The sequence below is a fragment of the Mustelus asterias genome, chromosome 16 (assembly GCF_964213995.1).
Source record: "Mustelus asterias chromosome 16, sMusAst1.hap1.1, whole genome shotgun sequence".
NCBI classification, from domain to species: Eukaryota; Metazoa; Chordata; class Chondrichthyes; order Carcharhiniformes; family Triakidae; genus Mustelus; species Mustelus asterias.
Genome location: NC_135816.1, coordinates 65,690,388 through 65,714,543, shown reverse-complemented (window position 1 = coordinate 65,714,543; position 24,156 = coordinate 65,690,388). Strand labels below are relative to the sequence as shown.

The 24,156-nt window shown below is 43.8% G+C and overlaps 1 protein-coding gene across 1 annotated transcript; it reads right to left on the bottom strand.

Moving 5' to 3' along the window:
* Nucleotides 1–939: 939 nt before the first annotated feature.
* On the bottom strand, nucleotides 940–22,973 carry LOC144505227 (transmembrane emp24 domain-containing protein 9-like). The gene is made up of 5 exons (XM_078231238.1): nucleotides 22,584–22,973; nucleotides 11,264–11,364; nucleotides 7,819–7,944; nucleotides 6,036–6,182; nucleotides 940–5,074 (listed from the first exon to the last, which is right to left on the bottom strand). Exons 1-5 carry the CDS (start codon nucleotides 22,720–22,722, stop codon nucleotides 4,925–4,927), a joined length of 663 nt encoding a protein of 220 aa, XP_078087364.1. The 5' UTR covers nucleotides 22,723–22,973; the 3' UTR covers nucleotides 940–4,924.
* Nucleotides 22,974–24,156: the final 1,183 nt, after the last annotated feature.

Sequence of the window (24,156 nt, the reverse complement as noted above, 5' to 3'; positions counted from 1 at the left end):
TTAACCAATGAATAGATCCATTTGAAATGCAGTGATGCTTGAGAAGACATCATATGTTAAGTCATTATGCTCACAAGCATTTCACACACTTTCAATTCCATTTGAGATCACTTTCACTGTCCATTCTTAAATGGTGTGATGCACGCTTGTTGCATAATTTCAGCATCAACTAAATTCATGAGGGGAAGAAAGGATGATGGCAGTAGTTACACATGAATCAGTTAAAAGGAATTTGGTTAATTAAATAAATAATGGAATAAAAAGTTAGGTTAACACTGATGACCATGACACTACTGGATTGTTGTAATATTGCACCTGATTCACTAATTTCCTTTCAAGGAGGAAATCTGCCATCCTTACCCAGTCAGGTCTACATGTGATTCCAGACCAATATCAATGTGGTTGACTCTTAACTGCCCTTTGAAAGGCAACTCGTCGCCAGTGTATCATGGAAATTAGGGTTGGCCTTGCCACTAAACCTACATTCCAAGCACAGATTTATAAACTGCTCAATATTTTTAATGTTTAGGTCATTGGTTGAGTAGGTACTATGGAATGAAACACTTACAATTTCAGTCTCGGTGCTATTTGGCATTCCCAGGTTATATGACATTTGATTTAGGGCCAATTGTATTGAAATATATTAAGATTACTCAGACTGGTTGCAACATAAAAGTCATGACAGGAGGCAGAGACTTCCTTCCGAGTTTGGGATAAATTTCAGCTCAGTCACAAATCTTTCCCAGATCAAATCATATATAGCAATAAGCCAAATATTTTGCCAACATCGGACAATACGCAGATCCAGGAGTATCCAAGATTGGTGCCAAGGGGCCAGTGTGAATTTTTAGACCACAATTCTAGCCGGCTCTGGTCAGCAAACTATCTGGGGAATACAAGAAAAACTGGACTCTATAAGAACAAAGAAGACAATGGAGGATGGATATAACGAACACTTTTAATAAACCTTTAGTTGAAGTGAAAAATAAATCAGCTTAAAAATGATTTACAAATCCATCTTGTTTTTTTTAATAAAATAATCAAGATACAGCAATTCTGACTGCAATATTTAAATACTGAAAACACACCTGAATCAGAAAGCAGTCAGTTCCAGAAGTGTGTGTATCAAATCCAGACAGATTTTGCAGATCCACCTGGGTCTCACTGCGTCCTGTTACATTTGGCTGAGGGATTCCGTAAAAGTGAAAGCAGAACATTATCCACATCTAAATGGTTTTTAATTGCAGTCTATAAAAATCAATTAATTTCTGACTTTGAATTCAGCAGTCACAGCTTTTCATTCCTCTATCTACCACCCCTCTGGGGCTACACGAGCATTCAAAGTTCTCCACTACCTCGGCCAAGTTGTCTTTCTTCCTTGATGAGCCAGGGCAGCAAGTGTCAGAGAGCTGTTCACTTGAAGCTTAAAAGCTGAGCCCAATTCTGCTCTCAACATACATGTGCAATTCAACAGGCAGGGATCACCGGCTCAGTTGTGGTGACATTTTTCTCCTTCCATTTTCCCTCACCCACTTCCTAGTCAGGAGATGCTAAGGTCACTTACCACCACATCCTGTCAAGGTCAGTTCATTCACCTCATCAGAGATCTGATTGAGAGGACATGGTCTATCTGGTTCAGTATCCCACAGCACACTCACGTTGTAAGCCAAAGGACAACAACTGGAAGCTGTAGTTTAATGCAGTCATTGGGCTACAATGCAGTTTTGATTAATCCCATGTAGAGATTTATCAAACCAAAGTTCTTGTTTTTAAAATGCAAGTTATATATGCCCAGGTCTCAAGTAGCCAGCATGAAGAATGAGAAACTTAAAAAAAGAAAAGGTGGAATTGGTTTATTTCAAAAATTGAGAACTTGTGGAAAATAGTCCATGGTAGCAGTAACTAAAAACTTGTACATGTCAATTACTGAACATACAGAAGAACAAATCTCATTAAACAATGCAATCTCTAAACAAAATGCACCAATTTCCAAAAGGGGAAAGAAATTATAAAGAGGGTGGAACAAAAGAAAGGAAAACATACACTTGAACAAAAAGCAGAAATTTACATTCTGAGGCACTATTTATTTTCTCAACATTTATATAATCAATGACTTGGTTCTGATGTATTATCACAACATAGAGGTCTATATTTTGATGTCCAATTGTCCACTTGTAATAGTTGCCCTGACCCATGTTCTTATTTATCTAATTGAACAGATTAGGAGGATTGTTTCCAAGTGGCACACAATGGCTCTCTGTTCATTTCAATTTTTCTACACTACACCCAGAACAGTGCATAAATCTGAGCTGTTATTTACAGTAAAACCTCTAATTTAAAGATATCAGGGGTAAAAGGAATAGATTAAACCACGCATATTCTGTTCTTTACCATAACTAAGTAAAACAGCACCCATTCACTCTCAATCCAGACAGTTCCTTTACAGCTGCTTTTCAAGAGAACGTGTGAAATGTCATTTACCACAATAGAATCTTCCCTGTCAAGTTTGTCAGGAGTATTATCTGCAACATGAAAGTCCACTTTTCAATCTAACCATTGGTTCAATTCAATAGTGAGCCGACCATTGTTTCAGACCTCACCAGACACCTAGACACCTCACCAGACACCTCCTTTTCATTTACCATCCATACCTTACTCAAGCACTATCGTAATCAGCTCAGTTGGCTGCATTCTTCAGGTTTGCTGGTTACACTGTAACACCAAAGATGCCATGGAGTGGCACATGACCCTGATGGTCCTGGCTCGAGGTAGTTGAGAAAACTAAGCCTGTTAAACTTGAACATAACATGCAGTGAAGTCATGTAGCGATGAACATCATGCCTGTGAATTGGTTGACATCAATATTCACCAGGAGGCACTATATATCTGGAGTGCCTCAGTTTACTGGATTAATAAGAACTGATTTGACCACTTTGTGGTATTTTTCCAAATAGAGATTCCCCAAACAGGGCAAATGGCTCCAGGGAAATTACGAACATGTTATTTCCCTGAAAGGGAAGAAACAACATCTATTTATTAACATTCAACTTTTTCAACCTATCATTTTGGTTAATGACAAGGCTCAGAGGGTAGGAACGATTTAAACTAAAAACTGGGGCTCAAAAGTGGTCAGCTGCAATTAGACAAGCATGGTTTATGATAGAGCAAGCATGGCATTTGTTTTGAAAGCAGTAAGCAAACTAAAGAAACCGCTGCTTTGAGATGGGGACCCTTGCATCAGCTTTTTTAGAGCAATTTAGAGCCAAGGATATGGTCCCCTCAACAACCCACCAAGAAAATACCAAAATGCTGGCAGCAGTGGATCATGAATATCCAGATATCCATGTCAATGACCAAACAAGCATGACATGATACATCTGGATAATGGCAGTCAACATGGTTTCTCATCTAGAAGTTCAAATGATAGAGTATGCAACTGAAGCATGCAACAACTCTCAGATTCAGCAGGATGCCCCATGTCATGTGGAGTACTTTAGTGTACTCGATTAAAATGATATTCTGCCAGTTCCTCAAAACAGGAAAACCTCATGAATGCAATCCAGTGGAGTCAGCTCATTGAACAGGTCGTGTTGACAATAGTAGAAAGTAGCAATGACCAGATGCATTTATCTGCCCCCAAAAAAATGAGGCAGATAAAGGAAAAAAATAAGTCCCAACACCAGTCTAATGAAATTTTCACCCAATCTCTATCAATCCACAGAAAGCAGCAAAGTTCAAAACTTCACAGACAGACAGTACAAGTGTACATGGGTTGATTCGGTCATGCTCAAAATGTTAACAATCTGAACGCGGTCAGATTGAGGCAAACATCTCTAGATTCTACTTCTGCCAATGTGCTGCTACTGGATCGCAGATACTCAGCAGTTATGGTACAAATATTAACAGCTGCCTACAAACAATCAAAATCAGTGCAGCTGCACAAATGTTACACCAACCCCGTTTCATACTCAAATAGGATATCCCCCACATGTATTCAGTGGTTCCTACATCCTTATCCCGCAATGACTGATAGGACCAAAACCAATGCTTCCAATTACAAAGACAAATGGCAATTCGATAAATTATATTTCTGAGAACATTGCAAGAAAATCAGAGCATTAAATTGCTCTGCAGTGTTGCCCTCCCAAAGTCAGAGAAATTCAATTGCAACCAAGTATAATTATAAATAATTAACTCTTGCTTCATCATAAAGACAGGCCATGTCAGGTAACATTGCAAAACCTTACTCATACCTCCATGATCACACCTAGTCACACTGAGGTTGCCACTGCACAATATTTAAGGGTGACTTAAATGAAAAAGGTCACACAAGCGAAGCTCACAGGACATTACTTTTTGCTTAATAGCTCCAAAAATATTAAGACTGGCCAATAGATTTAACAACTCAACTGCTACAGATGGGAAGGAGGAATGCATACCGTAGTACATTTAAATACTGCATAAGTCCACTTCAAATGCTTAATTAATGGAGTATTCAAAGTTTTGGTAAGATGAAAAAACAATAGATTTACAGTGACTTGACAAGATACAGGATCCCAGAGGCAACAAAGCAGTCACCTCCAATGTGATGTAGGTTGGACAAAGCTGCCTTTTTGTCATTGGGCATGCCAAAAACACACCTGGCAAACATATCTGTCACTTGCCAGGATCCATTTAGAAAAAAGACTAGCATTTATATACTGTAGCATCTTTCACAACCTCAGGACATCCCAAAGCACTTCGGTCACTGAAGTACTTTTGTTATGTAGGAAGCACTGCATGTCACGGAGATTGGGGAAGGAGAACAAAATTGGGTCAAATCCAATGAGCCATGACTTGAATTGTGTAATTGAAAACGTGCCTTTGGCCGATCAGCCTTGTACTGTATTTAAATCAAGTTAATACAGGTCATTGCAAACATGACCTATACCAGTTTCTTGGCTTCAAAAAAGCTTTTCAGGTGCCTCATCTGCCAGATTCCAGTCAAAATGAGGATCAGTGTTTGCACGATTGACCACCACAGGACTCGTTGATTGGTGCTCTCACTTGTCACCCGGAAACGTTCCTCACGATACTGGAACAAAAAAGACATTCAGGATATACAAGTACTTACAGCACAAGAGGCCCTATCTTGGAGAAGTCATTACACTGTACCATGTTAAACATAAATGCTTGCTCTAGACCACAATTTTATATTCCTGATCCAAAGAATAAAAAGCCTCGGTTATACCAAAATATCCTCAGCTTTTTCAAAAGTAGGGCACTGCTTCTTTGATTCTAATTACAACATAGAATCCTACAGTGCAGAAGGAGGCCATTCAGCCCATCGAGTCTGCACCGACCACAATTCGACCCATGCCCTATCCCCATAACCCCATGCATTTACCCTAGCTAGTCCCCCTAACACTAAGGGGCAATTTAGCACAGCCAATCCACTTAACCCGCACCTCTATGGACTGTGGGAGGAAACTGGAACCCCCGGAGGAAACCCACTCAGACACAAGGAGAATGTGCACACTCCGCACAGACGGTGACCCAAGACAGGAATTGAACCCGGGTCCCTGGCGCTGTGAGGCAGCAGTGCTAATCACTGTGCCAAAGTGCAACAGATGCACACAAATGCCACATGAAGAATCAACGGTATCTTTAGAAAAAAAGGAACAAAGAAACTTAAATATTTTGGAATATGTTGTTAAAACAGAAAAATGGTGGACAGGAACTAGATGTTTCTGAGCCCGTATTCATAATTTCTAAAAGTGGAATGAGGCACTAAACTAAACTTATTGACTCTCTACATTCCCCACGACTTTTCTACCCAGTTTTATTGCTGCTGATTCTTAGTTCTTAGGATTTGAAGTTTTAGTTCCCCTCTGTGCAGTCACTTTATTCCTGCCCTCACTTTCTAATTTGGTTGCCCTTATCCTCCCCTCCAGGAATTATGTTCCTGCCCCTCATTTCTTCCAACCGTGATGTCTTGGCCCCTCACCTATCCCAATATGTCTATCTCAGACACTCTCCCCTCGAGCCGCACTTACCCGCTGGTAGTTCTGTTCTTTCTGGATTTGTTCCACCTGTTCAATGAGTTGTCTGACACGGAGTTGGAGCTCTGACAGCTTGTCCTTTGCTGCAATCTCAACATAATCATTGGTATGTTCACCAACTTGGATGTCCAAATGAACCCGCTGCAGGGAGAAAACTCATTACTTAAAGATAACTGAACTGTTCAACCAAATCTAGGAGCATCCTAGTTTGTACGGATTAGTGCCATACAAGGGAAGGGATTCAGACAGGCATTTAGGACCACAAGGCTACTTTTCAGTGCTTCTTTAATCAATATGATTTCACATTGCTCTAATTATTTTACTGAACAGGATAAAGAGAGTGGGCTAGAAGAGTGGGGCGTCATGGTGGCACAGTTGTTAGCACTGCTGCCTCACAGCGCCAGGGACCCAGGTTCAATTCCCGGCTTAGGTCACTGTCTGTGTAGGTTTCCTCCGGGTGTTCCGGTTTCCTCCCACAGTCTGAAAGATGTGCTGGTTAGGTGCACTGGCCATGCTAAATTCTCCTTCAGTGTACCTGAAACAGGCACCAGAGTGTGGCGACTAGGGGATTTTCACAGTAATTTAATTGCAGTGTTAATGTAAGCCTACTTGTGACTAATAAATAAACATTAAACTTTAAGACTAGCATTACAAGGAGGACTGCCTCTTAAATCTACTGCTAAAATATCATGAAACTTCAATATTTAATACAAATGTCAAATTCTGGGGACAAAAATGTGTTAGGGACATCAGCCTGAATTTTTCTTCCCCCCCCCCCCCCCTTTCAGTTTATCTGCCCCCATTCTGTTCCACCATACGACATTCAAAGGCAATATGATAATGTGCCTGAAGTAAAAATCAGTCATTCTCCCTCCCAACCGTAAGGAATCCAAAGATTTCCCAGGGTAAGGAGAATAACGCAGAACTAATATTAAAATTAACAGCAATATTTTTGTTGGATTTAACTATGATGGGAGAAAGCATTTCATTCATATCCATAGGAAGGCAAGCAAAGTCATCAAACTCACTAACATTCTGTCACAATCACCACTAAAATCTGAACAAATTTTATCCATTAAAAAAGGAGGAAAAAATGGACAAAATGGAATTTCTATTGCAAGGAAAGAAGCTATGCTAAACTTACGTGGAACCTTGGCAAGACCACTTACAATAATGCACACAGCTTTAGATCTTCATATCACAAAGAGACTGGAGAACGTGTAAAAATTTTTTTTAAAGGGTACCAAAACTGAGAGGTTATGCCATCAAGATGTATGGGCCGAGGTATCTTTCTATGGAAAAAAATAAAATGCTGATACGTGGTCCAAAAATAATCTCTTTTTATGACCTGGTTTGATAGGGTGAATGTAGAAAATGTCTTTTCATTGTGGGAGAGTCCCAAATTGTGCGTCGTAAATACAGGATAGTCACCAAACGACCTAATAGGGAATTCAGGGGAAACCTTTTTAACGAGAAAATTATTAGAATGTGGTACTTGCTACCAAACTTGAGTTGTTGAGGCAAATAGCATAGATGCATTTAAGGGGAAGCTAGATAAATACATTAGGGTGAATAATAGAACGATATGTCGATAGAATTAGATGACGCAAGATTAAAAAAAGAGGTTCACGTGGACATAAACAGCAGTACAGATCTGTTGGGCCAAAAGATCTGTTTCAGTGCTGTAAATTCTAAAAGGTTGGACAATCAATATTTGTTACTGATTTTACCCCTCTGCTTCCACAAGCTGTATTATTCTTACAAATTCTTTGCTTACCAACATTCCCGATGCAAAGAGAGAGAGTTTGGTGGAATTGGAGTGCAAACAAATCTGGTGCTCTCCTGGAATATGGGAGGTGAATGTGAATCTTCCTTCAGAAGCATATTGCCTTGACAGGATGACCTACAGAAAAAGACACATTAAATCATTAGTACAAGCAAAATATTGTGGATGCTGGAATCTGAAACAAGAACAGAGGGTTATTTGATATTAACTCCAATTTACCTTTATAAAGCTTGATATACTGACATATCTACAATCTTTTAATGGTTTTTTGGTAAAGCTCTGAGCAAATACATAATAATCGCAGAGTGCTGCATGTATTAGAGACAGGCAGGTATATAGAAAGAGCTTCACAGCCCTTTCATTAAAACACAGAGCAATGGAAGTCTTGTAGCCTAGAGTCATAGAGGTTTACAGCATGGAAACAGGCCCTTCGGCCCAACTTGTCCATGCCACCCTTTTTTTAAAAAAAAAAAACCCCTAAGCTAATCCCAATTGCCCACATTTGGCCCATATCCCTCTATACCCATCTTATCCATGTAACTACCTAAATGCTTTTTAAAAGACAAAATTGTACCCACCTCTACCACCTCTGGCAGCTTGTTCCAGACACTCACCATCCTGTGTGTGAAAGAATTGCCCCTCTGGACACTTTTGTATCTCTTCCCTTAAACCTATGCCCTCTAGTTTTAGACTCCCCTACCTTTGGGAAAAGATATTGACTATCGACCTTATCTATGTCCCTCATTATTTTATAGACCACTAGGGGGTCACCCCTCAGCCTCCTACACTCCAGAGAAAAAAGTCCCAGTCTATCCAGCCTCTCCTTATAACTCAAACCATCAAGTCCCGGCAGCATCCTAGTAAATCTTTTCTGCACTCTTTCTAATTTAATAATATCCTTTCTATAATAGGGTGACCAGAACTGTACACAGTATTCCAAGTGTGGCTTACCAATGTCTTGTACAACTTCAACAAGACGTCCCAACTCCTGTATTCAATGTTCTGACCGATGAAACCAAGCATGCCGAATGCCTTCTTCACCACTGTCCACCTGTGACTCCACTTTCAAGGTGCTATGAACATGTACCCCTAGATCTCTTTGTTCTGTAACTCTCCCCAACGCCCTACCATTAACTGAATAAGTCCTGCCCTGGTTCAATCTATCATAAGAACATAAGAAATAGGAGCAGGAGTAGGCCATCTAGCCCCTGCCATTCAACAAGATCATGGCTGATCTGAAGGGTATCAATTTCACTTACCCGCCTGATCCCTATAACCCCTAATTCCCTTACCGATCAGGAATCCATCTATCCATGATTTAAACATATTCAACGAGGTAGCCTCCACCACTTCAATGGGCAGAGAATTCCAGAGATTCACCACCCTCCGAGAGAAGAAGTTTCTCCTCAACTCTGTCCTAAACCCTCTTTATTTTGAGGCTGTGCCCTCTAGTTCTAGCTTCCTTTCTAAGTGGAAAGAATCTCTCCACCTCTACCCTATCCAGCCCCTTCATTATCTTATAGGTCTCTATAAGATCCCCCCTCAGCCTTCTAAATTCCAACGAGTACAAACCCAATCTGCTCCGTCTCTCCTCATAATCAACACCCCTCATCTCTGGTATCAACCTGGTGAACCTTCTCTGCACTCCCTCCAAGGCCAATATATCCTTCCGCAAATAAGGGGACCAATACTGCACACAGTATTCCAGCTGCAGCCTCACTAATGCCCTGTACAGATGCAGCAAGACACCTCTGCTTTTATATTCTATCCCCCTTGCGATATAGGCCAACATCCCACATGCCTTCTTGATCACCTGTTGCACCTGCAGACTGGGTTTTTGCATCTCATGCACAAGGACTCCCAGGTCCCTTTGCACAGTAGCATGTTGTAATTTTTTTCCATTTAGATAATAATCCAATTTGCTATTATTTCCTCCAAAGTGAATAATCTCGCATTTGTCAACGTTATACTCCATCTGCCAGATCCTCGCCCACTCACTCAGCCTGTCCAAATCTCTCTGCAGACCTTCTACGCCCTCCACACGATTCACTTTTCCACTTATCTTTGTGTCGTCTGCAAACTTTGTTATCCTACCCTACACTCATCAAAATGCATCACCTCGCATTTGTCCAAATTAAACTCCATCTGCCATTTATCAGCCCACTGGCCCAATTGATCAAGATCCTGTTGCGATTGGAGATAACTTTCTTCACTGTCCACTATGCCACCAATCTTGATGTCACCTGCAAACTTACTAACCATGCCTCCTATATTCTCATCCAAATCATTAATGTAAGTGACAAATAACAGTGGGTCCAGCACTGATCCCTGAGGCACACCGCTGGTCACAGGCCTCCAGTTTGAAAAACAACCCTCTACAACCACCCTCTGGCTTCTGTCAAGAAGGCTTCAGGGCCTTTAATTTTGTTCATCAAATCAGAGCATCACTGACGAGTAGTTATTGCCCATTCCTAATTTTCCTTGCAGTAGTTGTTAGCCCCATTCTTGAACCATTGCAATATGAGTGTTTTTAGGGAGATCCACAGTGCAGTTAGAAAAAGTGTTCCAGGATTTTGATCCAGCAACAGTGAAGGAACAATACAGCGCCAAGTCACAATGGTGCGTGACTTGGAGGGGAACTTGCAGGTGGCAGTACTCCCACACATCTGCTGTCCTTTTTCTTCCAGGTGGCAGGGTCATCAGCTTGGATGGTGCTGAAACAATTGCTTCAGTGCATCTTGTAGATGGCACACACTGCTGCCTGATGCACCAGCGGTGGACGAAGTGAATGTTTATGGTGGTAGATGGGGTGCCAATCAAGTTGGCTGTTATATCCTGGGTGGTGTTGAGCTTCTTGTATGTTGAAGCCACACTCATCCAAGCAAGTGGTGAGTTTTCCATTACATCCCTGGTTTGTGCCTTGTACATAGTGAACAGGCTTTGATAAGTCAAGAGTTATTTGTTGCAAAATTTCTAACCTCCAATCTGTTCTTGTAGCCATAGTATTTATAAGGTTTGTGCAATTAAGCTTCTAGTCAATGGTAACCCCCACCCCACTTGATATTATTCTCAACAATTTCACCTGGGGCCTGCCATTGTAAAAATTATACTGAATATTTACATTTATTATATAATGGCACAAATTCTTACTCATGGAGACATTATTACCATCTGGTTAAGCTTGCTCTTGAAAAAATATATAAAAGTAAATGAAATCTTAATAAAGTTTACATAAGTGCTTCATGCTGCATCTAACCAGACTTGAAAGGAAATCAAGTACAAAAATATTCCCATTTCCAGCACTATCAGTCATTAGCACAAAATTCACATTGAAAAAAAGTCATTTGGCTGGGAGAAAATGTCTTAAACCAGTAGAAAGTGCTCTTGAAGCGAGGAAACGAACAGGTTTGGTTTTCTAGGCTTGGATAAGTCGTACCTTTTCATCGGGATCCTTCACTTCCACAAACATTCCAAGTCCCACAGGAGAAGGCAGGTACTCCTCCCTCTGTTTGTCATACATCAGAGTTTTGTAATTGCCTGAAAAATTCCATTAAAACATTAAGTCAATCAATTGCTAAATTACAATTTGTCAATGGGTAGTAGCTGTGAGGTGGGATAAGAGGAGGAACCCCAGACACTGTTCATAATAAGTTTCCTGCCGACTAATTCATGACCACATTGATGTAAAAAGTTAACAAACAAACATGAAGCTTACACCACCAAGCAGCCCAAGGATGTTTGGGTGGAGGAGGGGTGCGGAAATTCAAGCATTTATATCAGTAAAATTGAACAATTACTCTGGATGGGGCCCAAGAGTGGCTTAGTAGCACCATTAATAATCGAGTTCTGTGGCAGATGTTGAGGGAATCAAGAGGAAATACCTACTTGATCTTTGTCCTCACCAATCTGTCCATCACAGATGCACCAGTCCATGACAAAAGAAAGAATGAACATGTGGAGACGACTTCCATTCTTCATCCTGAGCACACCCTCCATCATGTTGTGATGTTGTCTGCATTACCACCATGCTAAATGAAATAGAGTCAAAACAGGTCTAGTAACTCAGAACTGGGCGTGTATGAGCCTTCAGGGACAGCAGAATTGCATTCAACCACAATCTGTAACCTCATATCCCAGCATATCCCTTACTCTACCGTTCAAGCCAGAGTTCAATGAAGAATGCAGAAGGACTTGGCAGGCATATCTAAAACTTAGGTGCCAACCTGGTGAAGCAGCAGAACATGATTACTTTAATGGCAGGGATGAGAGCGGCCAAAAATGAAAAGGTCTGAAAAATTTTTTGTGACAAGGAATTAAGTACACATTATAGGGCAAAAGAGTGAAGTCACTGCAGCAAGAAGAGCTGGAAATTAAAGTAATGAAATGCAACTGCTCTGAGGCCACGTCAAATTAGTAAACTCCAAATGGGCAGATACATTCATTATCCATTTGTTTGCTTTCTATTACTGCCAAAACAGGGGACCAACACATTTGTATAAAATTACCAAAGTGACCTTAGCATTTCAATAAGAAAGCTTTTCATGCAGTTGGTACACACAAGCACAGATTTCATCCTGTATTACAACAGAACATGACCTTGCTGGATTACATACGACATAGGCGGGGAAATCACCCTTTAGTTATCTTGAGTCCAGAATGAATGCGATAAGAGTCAACTCCAAACCCCCATCAGAACCTGAGTGCAAATCCCACTAACCCAATTCAGAACCCCACCTCAACCCCAAACGGGTACAGTCAGTCTTCCCCCAACCCAAGCCATGTACAAATGCCCCACCACCTCTACTCTGGGTTTCGGCCTACCTTCTGCTTCCTTTTATCTCATGCAGCTTGTCTTCAGCGTTACAGAAGTATTGAATGAGTCGGACTGGTCGATCATCTAGTCGAAGTGCTCTGCGACAGCTCAGCCAAAAGTCTCCTGCGTGTTGACAGCAGGATCACTAAAATAACTCAACCTCCTAGGACAGATTCCCTCCCTCTTACTGCTCCTCCAATCATAGATTCTGCCTCTAGAGGAGATGGAAAATCTGGAAACTGACTGGAAAATTGCAGGAGTTGGAGCAGCAACCATGGGAGAGACAGGTCTGTAGTTGGAAGTGCAGCTCCTCAGATTCTTTCCCTTTCATGTTCACTGCTTCTCCAATCACAACTCATCATTATTTTCCTGCTCTCAGTTTCACCTGTCTTTTCAATCCTTTCTGCTCCATTTGGGCTCTGGAATGGTTGAGGTGGGGCATATTCAGAATGCCGGAATTCCAAAATCCAAATTTTTCATCCTTGTTGCATGCCCAATAGCAGAAGGAACATGTTACAGACAGAATTCCACAACCAACAGATTAAATCTACAGTCACAAATAGTGGACAATTATATAACTTACAGGAAGTAACTCCATAATATCCCCTGCCACAATGAAGATGGAGCTCAACACATCTGTGCAAAAGGCTAAAGCAGTTATAACTGTCTTCAGCCCAAAGTAGGTCATCCACCTCGTCCTCCTCCCAAGATCCCCAACATCACAGATGCCAATTTTCAGCCAATTAGACTGGGCTATCAAGAAATAGCTGAAGACACTGGACACTGCAAACTCTACGGGTCTTAACAACATCCTGACACCAGCACTGAAGATCTGTGCTCCAGAACTAACTGTGTCCCTAGACAAACTGTCCCAGCATATCTACAACACTGGAATCTGCCCAATGTGTAAAATTGTCCAGGTATGTGTTGTCCACAAAAAGCAGAACAAATCCAATCAATCAGTCTTCTCCCATTCATCAGCAAAACACTGGAAGATGTCAGTGACAATGTTTTCAAGTGGCCCCTTACTTGGTAATAACCTGCTCACTGGCGCTCAGTTTGGGTTCTGCCAGAGCCCCTCGGCTCCTGCCCTCATTACAGCCTTGGGTCAAACATGGATAAAAATGCCGAATTCGAGCGATGAAGTGAGAGTGACTATCCTAGATATCAAGCCATATCTAGCACAAAGGAAGATGGTTGTTGTTGGTGGTCAATCATCTCAGTCACAAAATATTGTCGCTGAAATTCCTCAGCGTATTGTCCTAGCCCTAGCCAACCATCAACTGCTTCATCAATAATCTTCCTTCCGTCATTAGGTCAAAAGTGGGGATGTCCTATAGACTATTCACATAAGATGGGAGTGGAACGAGGAGGCAAGACAAAAGAATCTAACTCCTCAGCAGACATCCACATGCATGCCTTTCCACAAGGCATCACCAGACACTGATCAGGACCTTTACAGAACCAGACTGCTTATTTTACTTCACTGCTCAGATCATCAGCTACATGGTCACATTCAAGAAGGTAATTAATTAGTTAGTTATTCATTACAGGCAGTAGTGGTTTTACTTTCTGGACAGCAGAAGAGCTAGGGCGGCAAAGCAGTTAGCACTGCTGTCTCACAGCACCAGGTACCCTGGTCCCATTCCGACCACGGGTGACTGTACAAACTCGACACATTCTCCCTGTGTCTGCGTGGGTTTCCATTGGGTGCTCTGGTTTCTGCCAAGGTCCAAAGATGTGTAGATCAAGTGGATTGGCCATGGTAAATGCATGGGGTTATGGGGGGTGGTGGGCCTGGATAAGATGTTTTTCAGAGAGTTGTGGCAGACTCGATGGGCCAAATGGCCTCCTTTTGCACCAAGAGATTCTATGTTGGTATCTCACTTTCCTTCTAAAAAGAAACCTTCTATCTCTGATGGGAGGTGTCTGTAAATTATCTGCAATCATTCAAGCACATTCCCTAGATTAGGCAGTCACCAGCACCACTACAAACAGAACCTAATTCAGGGTTAGTAAGGAACCAGAAAAGAATGCACCAGTTTTTGTGTTTGCTAATTTGCTGCAGAGTTTATTTCCCTCAGTTGCAGCAAACCACCATGACACCCATTTGAGCTGTGTAATACTTCTGGAGCTAAACATTTGTTGTTCCCCCTAGGAGACCTACGACCAGTGCAAAAACAGCACCATTCAAGGTTTTATGTAGAAGACTGCCACTAAATTTTGGAAGTTTCTATCCAGGTGAAACATCCCCAAATTTGCAGAACTTGAATGACCGCATGGAGGACAAATTACACTGAGGAACATGCAGCCTGTGCAACAGGAAGATGTTGCTGAATAGATCAAAACCACAACAGTAGCAAAAGGAAGTGGTTCACTGAAAGGAACAAAAGTAAATGGTCACCCAGGATTACAGCACTTAATATTAGGCCAAGAGTATTTGACTAAAGAAAAACTATCGCATTCCTGTTTGTGGGTGCTTGCTGCACATTTCCTGGATTACAACAGTGACAACACTTCAAAGATCCTTCAATGGCAGCAAAGCACTGTGACGAGGTTGTGAAAGGCACGGCATCCCCATGTATTTCTGTTTTTAATCTATCGTGAGATTGTAAAATACAAGATTTCAAAACAAAGCTCCATCAGCACAATCATGTAAACGTGTCCCACACACTCAATCTCCAGTCAGTTTGTAAACAGAAAAATTGCTGTGAAAAAGTACCAAAATAAGGTACTTGCAACAAAGTATTCCACCTCTTCCAGATTCTAAATTGAAGTTTCAGTTGTTCTTTCTACTTTATCATGTATAAAAAGAGAATTTATCTCAAAAATAAAACAAGCTTAAAATCTTTTGCTGATGTGTATTTTCTTCTCTCCGAAGGGAAAGCAAATTCCAAAGAATAATCCTACTGCAAACTGGATCAAAGAGTCAGTTTTGTCAGTATATCCAAAGCCAAAAGTGTCGAAACAGAAAACTCGACCAATGGACAAGTAAACTTTGCAATATTTGCAGTACCCAATGACTGCAAGACAAGTGCTGCAGGCAAATTTACATAAACATAGCACATTTTAAACAAACTAGCTTCTTTCCCCAAAAGGCACAAGCTGAACTTCCCAGTACAGAATGTCACATACCACACCGCCTTTTCCATTTTGAAGGGTGGGAGTGCCCTGACCTCAATCTGAGCAACATTTGAGATATCTGTTCCTTATCCAATCAATACCTTGACAAACCTTTCCAGTGAAGCCACAACTCACAAATGAAAGGACATGGGCATTCCTTACTTTTCACATCTTCAATTCAAGTAAATTGCTCTCAGATTCATCACCCAAACTAAGCTCTGTTCTAAGCTTAGGCTGAGGAAAACATATCTGGAACAGCAGAAATACAAGTTTCAGCTCTGAAGGAGAGACAGAAGGTCAATTAGCCTTTTTGAGCTCATCCATTCAGTAAAAAAAAACTGTCCTTCTATCACAGTATCTAATAGCTTACATAGAACAGTACAGCACAGAACAGGCCCTTCGGCCCACCATGTTGTGCCGAGCTTTATCTGAAACCAAGATCAAGCTATCCCACTCCCTATCATCCTGGTGTGCTCCATGTGCCTATCCAATAACCGCTTAAATGTTCCTAAAGTGTTGCAGGCAGTCCATTCCACACCCCAACCACACTCTGCATAAAGAACCTACCTCTGATATCCTTCCTATATCTCCCACCATGAACCCTATAGTTATGCCCCCTTGTAATAGCTCCATCCACCCGAGGAAATAGTCTTTGAACGTTCACTCTATCTATCCCCTTCATCATTTTATAAACCTCTATTAAGTCTGCCCTCAGCCTCCTCCGCTCCAGAGAGAACAGCCCTAGCTCCCTCAACCTTTCCTCATAAGACCTAACCTCCAAACCAGGCAGCATCCTGGTAAATCTCCTCTGCACTCTTTCCAGCGCTTCCACATCCTTCTTATAGTGAGGTGACCAGAACTGCACACAATATTCCAAATGTGGGGTCTCACCTAGGTCCTGTACAGTTGCAGCATAACCCCACGGCTCTTAAACTCCAACCCCCTGTTAATAAAAGCTAACACACTATAGGCCTTCTTCACCGCTCTATCCACTTGAGTGGCAACCTTTAGAGATCTGTGGACATGGACCCCAAGATCTCTCTGTTCCTCCACAGTCTTCAGAACCCTACCTTTGACCCTGTAATCCACATTTAAATTAGTCCTACCAAAATGAATCACCTCACATTTATCTAATAGCTACTTTTATAAAATTTCCTGGCTTGAAAGCCTGTTCTATGTGTTGATCACTCGTTTGAAGAACTTGCTGGAATTATTTCCAAATATGCCATTCACCACTTTGAATCACACTCAAACCCCCCCCCATTTTACTGAAATGGTTGAAGCAGTGTTCCACAGTTAGCCGCCCATGTTGTCAAATGCAACTTGTCTTTTTAAAGCACCTTTAACATAAAAGGTCTGTTTCACAGACACAGGGAAAATGGACACAGCCAGGAAGTGAAAAATTCAGAGAGATGGGTTTTGAAACCTTTTTTAAAGAGGGGCAAGAAAATAGAGTTTGGAGAGCTTGAAGTAAGAAAGACCTTGGGTGATGCAGGCTGAGACAGATCAGAGATAAATACAACAAGCCACAAGAGAGATTTCAAGACAAGAGGGGAAAATTTAACCTTGCCCATCAAGTGAAAACTGGAGTCTAGGTTTTAAAATAAGGACATGCAGCAGAGTTTTGGACGAGTTGGGAGTTTATGCAGGGCAGAAGCCAGAAAGAGAGTCATTGGGCCTGATTTTACCATTGCGTCGCGCCCATTTTCAGGCGCGAAAATGCAGTAAAGTCGAGTGTGAGGCCATTAACGCGATCCGCGCCCGCGCAGATGGCCACTTTACTGAGACCCGGGAATGGCCACGATCCGATTCGCGGCCGAAATGGGCGCAACGGTGATTTAAATGCATTTGCATGCATTTCAATTGAATTAATAAACTGCCCGCCCAGCTTTATCAGCATTTCCCCCTTTACCACTGCATTCGCCAATCCGGAATCGCGCCGAAATGGACATGCTGGATAAAAGTCTGAATCGGGCGCTCCAGCTGCTGAAGAGGTAAGTTCAGCGCTTCCAACGGCTCTCTGACTCAGATCGGTGGTGGGGTAGGGAGGGGGGCCAGATCATTCTCTGGTTTGGGGGGCGAGAGGGAGGCCCGATCGTTGTCTGGTTGGCAGGGGGGTGGGGGGCTAATCGTCATCTGGTTGAGGCGGGGGAGAGCAGATCGTTGTCTGGTTGGGGGGGGGGGGGGGAGAAGAGGGCAGATCGTTGTCTGGTTGGGGGGCGGGGGGGTAGATCGTTGTCTGGTTTGGGGAGGGAGGGGCGGGGGAAGATCATTCTCTGGGGGGTGGGAGGGGGCGTGAGGCTAGATTATTCTCGGGGGGGGGGGGGGGGGGGGGGGGGGGGGGAAGAAAGAGTGAGGCCAGATCATTCTTGGAGGGGGGCCAGATCATTCTCTGTCTCTGTGGGGGGAGTGAGGCCAGATCATTCTTGGGGGGGGGGGGTGTAAGATGTATCGCTGGGGTGGGGGGGATGGGGTCCACTGCCACTCTGTGGGCGATCGGTGGTGGGAAGAGGGCAGGGGTTGCGATCGGTCTGGGTAGCGGGGTGCGGGTGGATAAGGGGGACGGTGATGTCTGTGGGGCCCATCGCTCCTGCTCTTCGCCCCCGAGCCACTTTTTCTGCTTTCTGTGGCCCGGGAACGATCTGACATAGCCGCGCTTTTTCAAATTTTTTTCTAACTGCACATGCGCAGTTCAGAGCTCCGATCGTTTCGGGAGCGCTAAGCCCCGCCCACAGCATGATTCAGACCCACGATTTTTTTTTCAGGCTGAGTGCACATGGGGGTGCCTGAAAGCAGATTTCCAAGTCGGATCTGAATTGCGCCCAGATTCAGCACTTAGAATGAAAATGATAAAATCAAGCCCATCATGTCTGGAGGTGACAAACCATGGCAGTGACGGGAATGAATTAGGCAACACCACTGCGCTAAAAGTAGACAGTCTGTAATCATAGAATCCTACAGTGCAGAAGGAGGACATTCAGCCCATCAAGTCTTCATCGCCACAATCCCACCCAATCCCTATCCCCATAACCTCATGCATTTACCCTAGCTAGTTCCCCTGACACCAAGGGTCAATTTAACACGGCCGATCCATCTAACCCGCACATCTTTGGACTGTGGGAGGAAACCAGAGCACCCGGAGGAAACCCATGCAGACACGGGAGAATATGCAAACTCCACAGAGACATGACCCAAGCCAAGAATTGAACCCGGGTCCCTGACGCTGTGAGACAGCAGTGCTAACCACTGAGCCACCGTGCCACCCATAATGGTGAGGAAGAGAGTCCGAAAGATAATCTCAACACCAAAAAGGACAGAAAGACTGGAAATATTCTAGATAAACTTGTGTCAGACCACGAAGTGCCTCGGTAACAAAGCTTGTAGCAAAGTTAAAAGTCTATGGCTTGATTCTTTTGAGTTTGGGCAGGAGGAAGTCCTGAGAAGTACAAGGCAGGAATCTGAAAAAACAATTAACATTACAGAGGCAAGAGAGGAATCAAGAGAACTTGGGTAAGTACAGCTGCATGCCACCAGCCTGCTTGTGATAGCTGATGCCATCTAAAGAAGATGTCATAGAACATAGAACATAGAACATTACAGCGCAGAACAGGCCCTTCGGCCCACGATGTTGCACCGACCAGTTAAAAAAAAAAACTGTGACCCTCCAACCTAAACCAATTTCTTTTCGTCCATGAACCTATCTACGGATCTCTTAAACGCCCCCAAACTAGGCGCATTTACTACTGATGCTGGCAGGGCATTCCAATCCCTCACCACCCTCTGGGTAAAGAACCTACCCCTGACATCGGTTCTATAACTACCCCCCCTCAATTTAAAGCCATGCCCCCTCGTGCTGGATTTCTCCATCAGAGGAAAAAGGCTATCACTATCCACCCTATCTAAACCTCTAATCATCTTATATGTTTCAATAAGATCCCCTCTTAGCCGCCGCCTTTCCAGCGAAAACAATCCCAAATCCCTCAGCCTCTCCTCATAGGATCTCCCCTCCATACCAGGCAACATCCTGGTAAACCTCCTCTGCACCCTCTCCAAAGCCTCCACATCCTTCCTGTAATGTGGGGACCAGAACTGCACACAGTACTCCAAGTGCGGCCGCACCAGAGTTGTGTACAGTTGCAACATAACGCTACGACTCCTAAATTCAATCCCCCTACCAATAAACGCCAAGACACCATATGCCTTCTTAACAACCTTATCTACTTGATTCCCAACTTTCAGGGATCTATGCACACATACACCTAGATCCCTCTGCTCCTCCACACTATTCAAAGTCCTCCCGTTAGCCCTATACTCAACACATCTGTTATTCCTACCAAAGTGAATTACCTCACACTTCTCCGCATTAAACTCCATCCGCCACCTCTCGGCCCAACTTTGCAACCTGTCTAAGTCTTCCTGCAAACTACGACATCAAGAGCCATTGTACAAATGAGAAACACGAAGGGGCCAAGGTGAGATCCTTGGGGGGAAAATCACAGAATCCAACAGTGCAGAAGGAGGCCATGTGGCCCATCGAGTCTGCACCGACCGCAACCCCACCCAGCAATATCCCCATAATTCTAGCTAGTCCTCCTGACACTAAGGGGAAATTTAGCATGGCCAGTCAACCTAACCCGCACATCTTTGGACTGTAAGAGGAAACTGGAGCACCCGAAGGAAACCCACGCAGACACGTGGAGAACATAGAAACTCCACACAGATAGTGACCTGAGGCCGGAATTGAACCCGGGTCCCTGGCGCTGTGATTCCAGCAGTGCTAACTACTGTGCCACAGTGTCGCCCAAGGACACAAGTAACAACATGAGCAAGAGAAAATATCATACTGGTGATGCCTAACAATGTTTGAATAGAATCACACATGGGAAGATCTGCAGAGCTGAACTGAAGGACGATGCCACAGTCAGACATACCCAAGATATGCAAGAGACCAGGAGCAAAATAGCACCCAAGATCAGATATATGACTTCATTAAAAGCCATCTCAATGTTTCAAGAAGAGCAGAAGCTAGACTGGGAGGAGATATGAACTGCAAGAGAGAGAGAGAGACAAGCAGCAGCACGCTAGCTAGCGCTGCCACCGCACAGCACTTTGGGTGACTGTGTGTGTGGAGTTTGCACATTCTCCCAGTGTCTGTGTGAGTTGCCTCCCACCGTCCAACGATATGTAGGTTAGGTGCATGCTAAGTTGCCCCTTAGTGTCCGAAGAGGTGTAGGTTACCTGGATTAGCCATGGTAAATGTACAGGGTTATGAGGATAGGGCAGGGGTGTGGGCCCGGGTGGGATACTCTTTCAGAGAGTCAATGCAAACTTGATGGGCCGGATGAGCTCTTTCTGCACTGTGGGGATTCTACGTTAGCACAGAGCTACCATGCACCAAGCTCTTAGGATGAAAAAGCATGTATTGGAAAACTTAGAAAAGTCAATGGAGTTTGAAAGTAGCAGTTTTGAAGCAAAGGAGGACAGCACCCAAGGAGGGAAAACCATTGGGTAATGTTAATTGGCATAAGGGCCAGGAGTTGATATTCAGAAGTTGTGTGGGGAGGGAGCAAAGAAAAAAGTAATGCACACAGGGTGGGAGAGGAGGAAAGAAACAAAATTTTGAAATCAAAGGTTACAGAAGGGGGTGGCAACACTCCAGGATTTTCCCGGCTTCTGCAGTTATTAAAGAGTAATCTCCTGTGACCAACCCAGGAGAAAATTAAAAGTTGTTTTTCTTCATTATCTTTGAACTCTTCCATTTATTAGTTAGAAAAAAGTGAATATAGGGAAAGACCTCTTTTACAGAATAGGCTTACATTAACACTGCAATGAAGTTACTGTGAAAACCCCCTCGTCACCACACTCCGGCATCTGTTCGGGTACACGGAGGGAGAATTTAGCATGGCCAATGCACCTAACCAGCACGTCTTTCAGACTGTGGGAGGAAGCCAGAGCACCCAGTGGAAAACTATGCAGACACAGGGAGAATGTGCAGACTCCGCACAGTGACCCAAGCCAGGAATCGAACCCAGGACCCTGGCGCTGTGAGACAGCATTGCTACCCACTTGTGCTGCCCCACAATAGTTGGAGGCAATAAGTTAACTGATGACACATGCACAGATACAAAGTTGACAACCAAAGGTTAGAGTAGTAGGAGACGAGGGTTATTATTCTAAACATCTGAGTTGAATCCAAGTAAGTTTGTCCATTCTGGTCCTCGCATGTCAAGGACAAACCCTGTGACTTGTAACCACCTCCAGGAATCAAGCATTTATGTTTTGGTGTGCAAAGCTGATATGATTCTCATTGTCACAATTCCAAGGTCTGCCAAGACTACAAGATGACACTCCATGCTGCTCCTCATCACCAAAAAATATAAAAAAGTTTCCAAACTTGTCTACATAAGGAGAACTGTGCAAAACTAACACTTGAAAAGATCAGTTAATTGGAGCATAACGTGAACTATTATATAAAATTTGTTTCTTTAAAAAAATTAATACACAGCAACTCACTCAAGGAGGTTCAATGCAGATGACTCGCCAATCCCTGAGATCCAATTACAATCCCCAGTTTGGAAGGCAGAGCAAGTCTCTCACGAAAAAGTAGCCAACTTTCAACTTCCTCTGCCCTGTTTGTTGGGGCTAACATACTCACTCCACCCATGTAACAAGTGCTGTGCTCTGCCAGTGTGGTCAGGGCAGCAGGGCTCAGCCTCAGTGCAGGCCCAAAGCTCTCTACCCCTGACAAGAGTTTACGTGTCAGTCAGATTAAATCAAAGGGGGGGTGGAAGCCCCAGCAGAGGCTCCCCTTTCCATTTACCTATGACCATGGTCTCGTCGGGTATCTCCTCGATGAAGCATTTCTTCTCCGTCTCACCGATGTGGAAATAAAGGCCGGAACATAACGTGGCCGCAATTTGCAGCAAAACCAAGGAACGCAACCACTCACCGACCGCCATTTTAGCGCAGGCACTTACAATGCGCCTGCGCACAACCCGCCACCGGGAGGAGGAATGGTGTGCGCCTGCGCTTTCCCTGCCGCCGAGAGAGCGAAGCGTTTACGCCTGCGCACTCCCGGCAGCTGGAAAGAGGAAGCGTGTACGCCTGCGCTTTCCTGGCCGCCTGGCGGAGTGAGAGTGTGCGCATGCGCTCTCCCAGTCGCGCCGGAGCGACCATCCTACACCACGTATGGGCAGCGCCGTGGCAGTGCGCATGCGGCAGCTACAGTGCCACGTAGCCCTTTCATCTCCTTTTCCGATTGGACAGACTATAGCGAATGGCGCTTCCTCTCTGCCATGGCTTCCGCTGATTGGCTGCTCTCACTGTTCCTCATTCTGATTGGCTAATTGTGACAGGCGCTTTGTCGCCCTCTCGAGGCTGGTGTGAGTGACAGGGACCGGCAGTGATGGAGTAATCAACCCAAATCACTGATGACCCAGAGGCATTGCTCTTGACAGGGCGCCAATCCCACCATTAAAAATCTAATAGAGTCATAGAGGTTTATAGCATGGCCCAACTTGTCCATGCCACCCCTTTTTTTTAACCCCTAAGCTAGTCCCAATTGCCAGCATTTAGCCCATATCACTCTATCGTACCCATGTAACTGTCTAAACGCTTTTTAAAAGACAAAATTGTACCCGCCTCTACTACTACCTCTGGCAGCTTGTTCTAGACTTGTTCTCACCACCCTCTGTCTGAAAAAATTGCAGTAAGAGTTTTAACACCAGCTTAAAGTCCAACAGGTTTATTTGGTAGCAAATGCCATTAGCATTCGGAGCGCTGCTCCTTCGTCAGATGGAGTGGGTATCTGCTCACAAACAAGACGTGGAGATGCTGGCATTGGACTGGGGTAAACACAGTAAGAAGTTTAACAACACCAGGTTAAAGTCCCAACAGGTTTATTTCAGTTGAGGCCGTCCTCATGTGGATCACCAGGCAAGACTGTTCTCTTCCTGTTGGGGAGCACTTCAGCAGTCACGGGCATTCGGCCTCTGATATTCGGGTAAGCTTTCTCCAAGGTGGCCTTCACGACACACGACGGCGCAGAGTCACTGAGCAGAAACTGATCGCCAAGTTCCGCACACATGAGGACGGCCTCAACCGGGATATTGGGTTCACGTCACACTATCTGTAATCCCCACAGCTTGCCTGGACCTGCAGAGTCTCACTGGCTGTCCTGTCTGGAGACAATACACATCTCTTTAGCCTGTCTTGATGCTCTCTCCACTCACATTGTTTGTACCATAAAGACTTGATCAGCTGTAAGTATTCGCATTCCAACCATTGTTCTGTAAATTGAGTCTGTGTCTTTATATGCCCTGTTTGTGAACAGAATTCCCACTCACCTGAAGAAGGGGCTTAAGGCTCCGAAAGCTTGTGTGGCTTTTGCTACC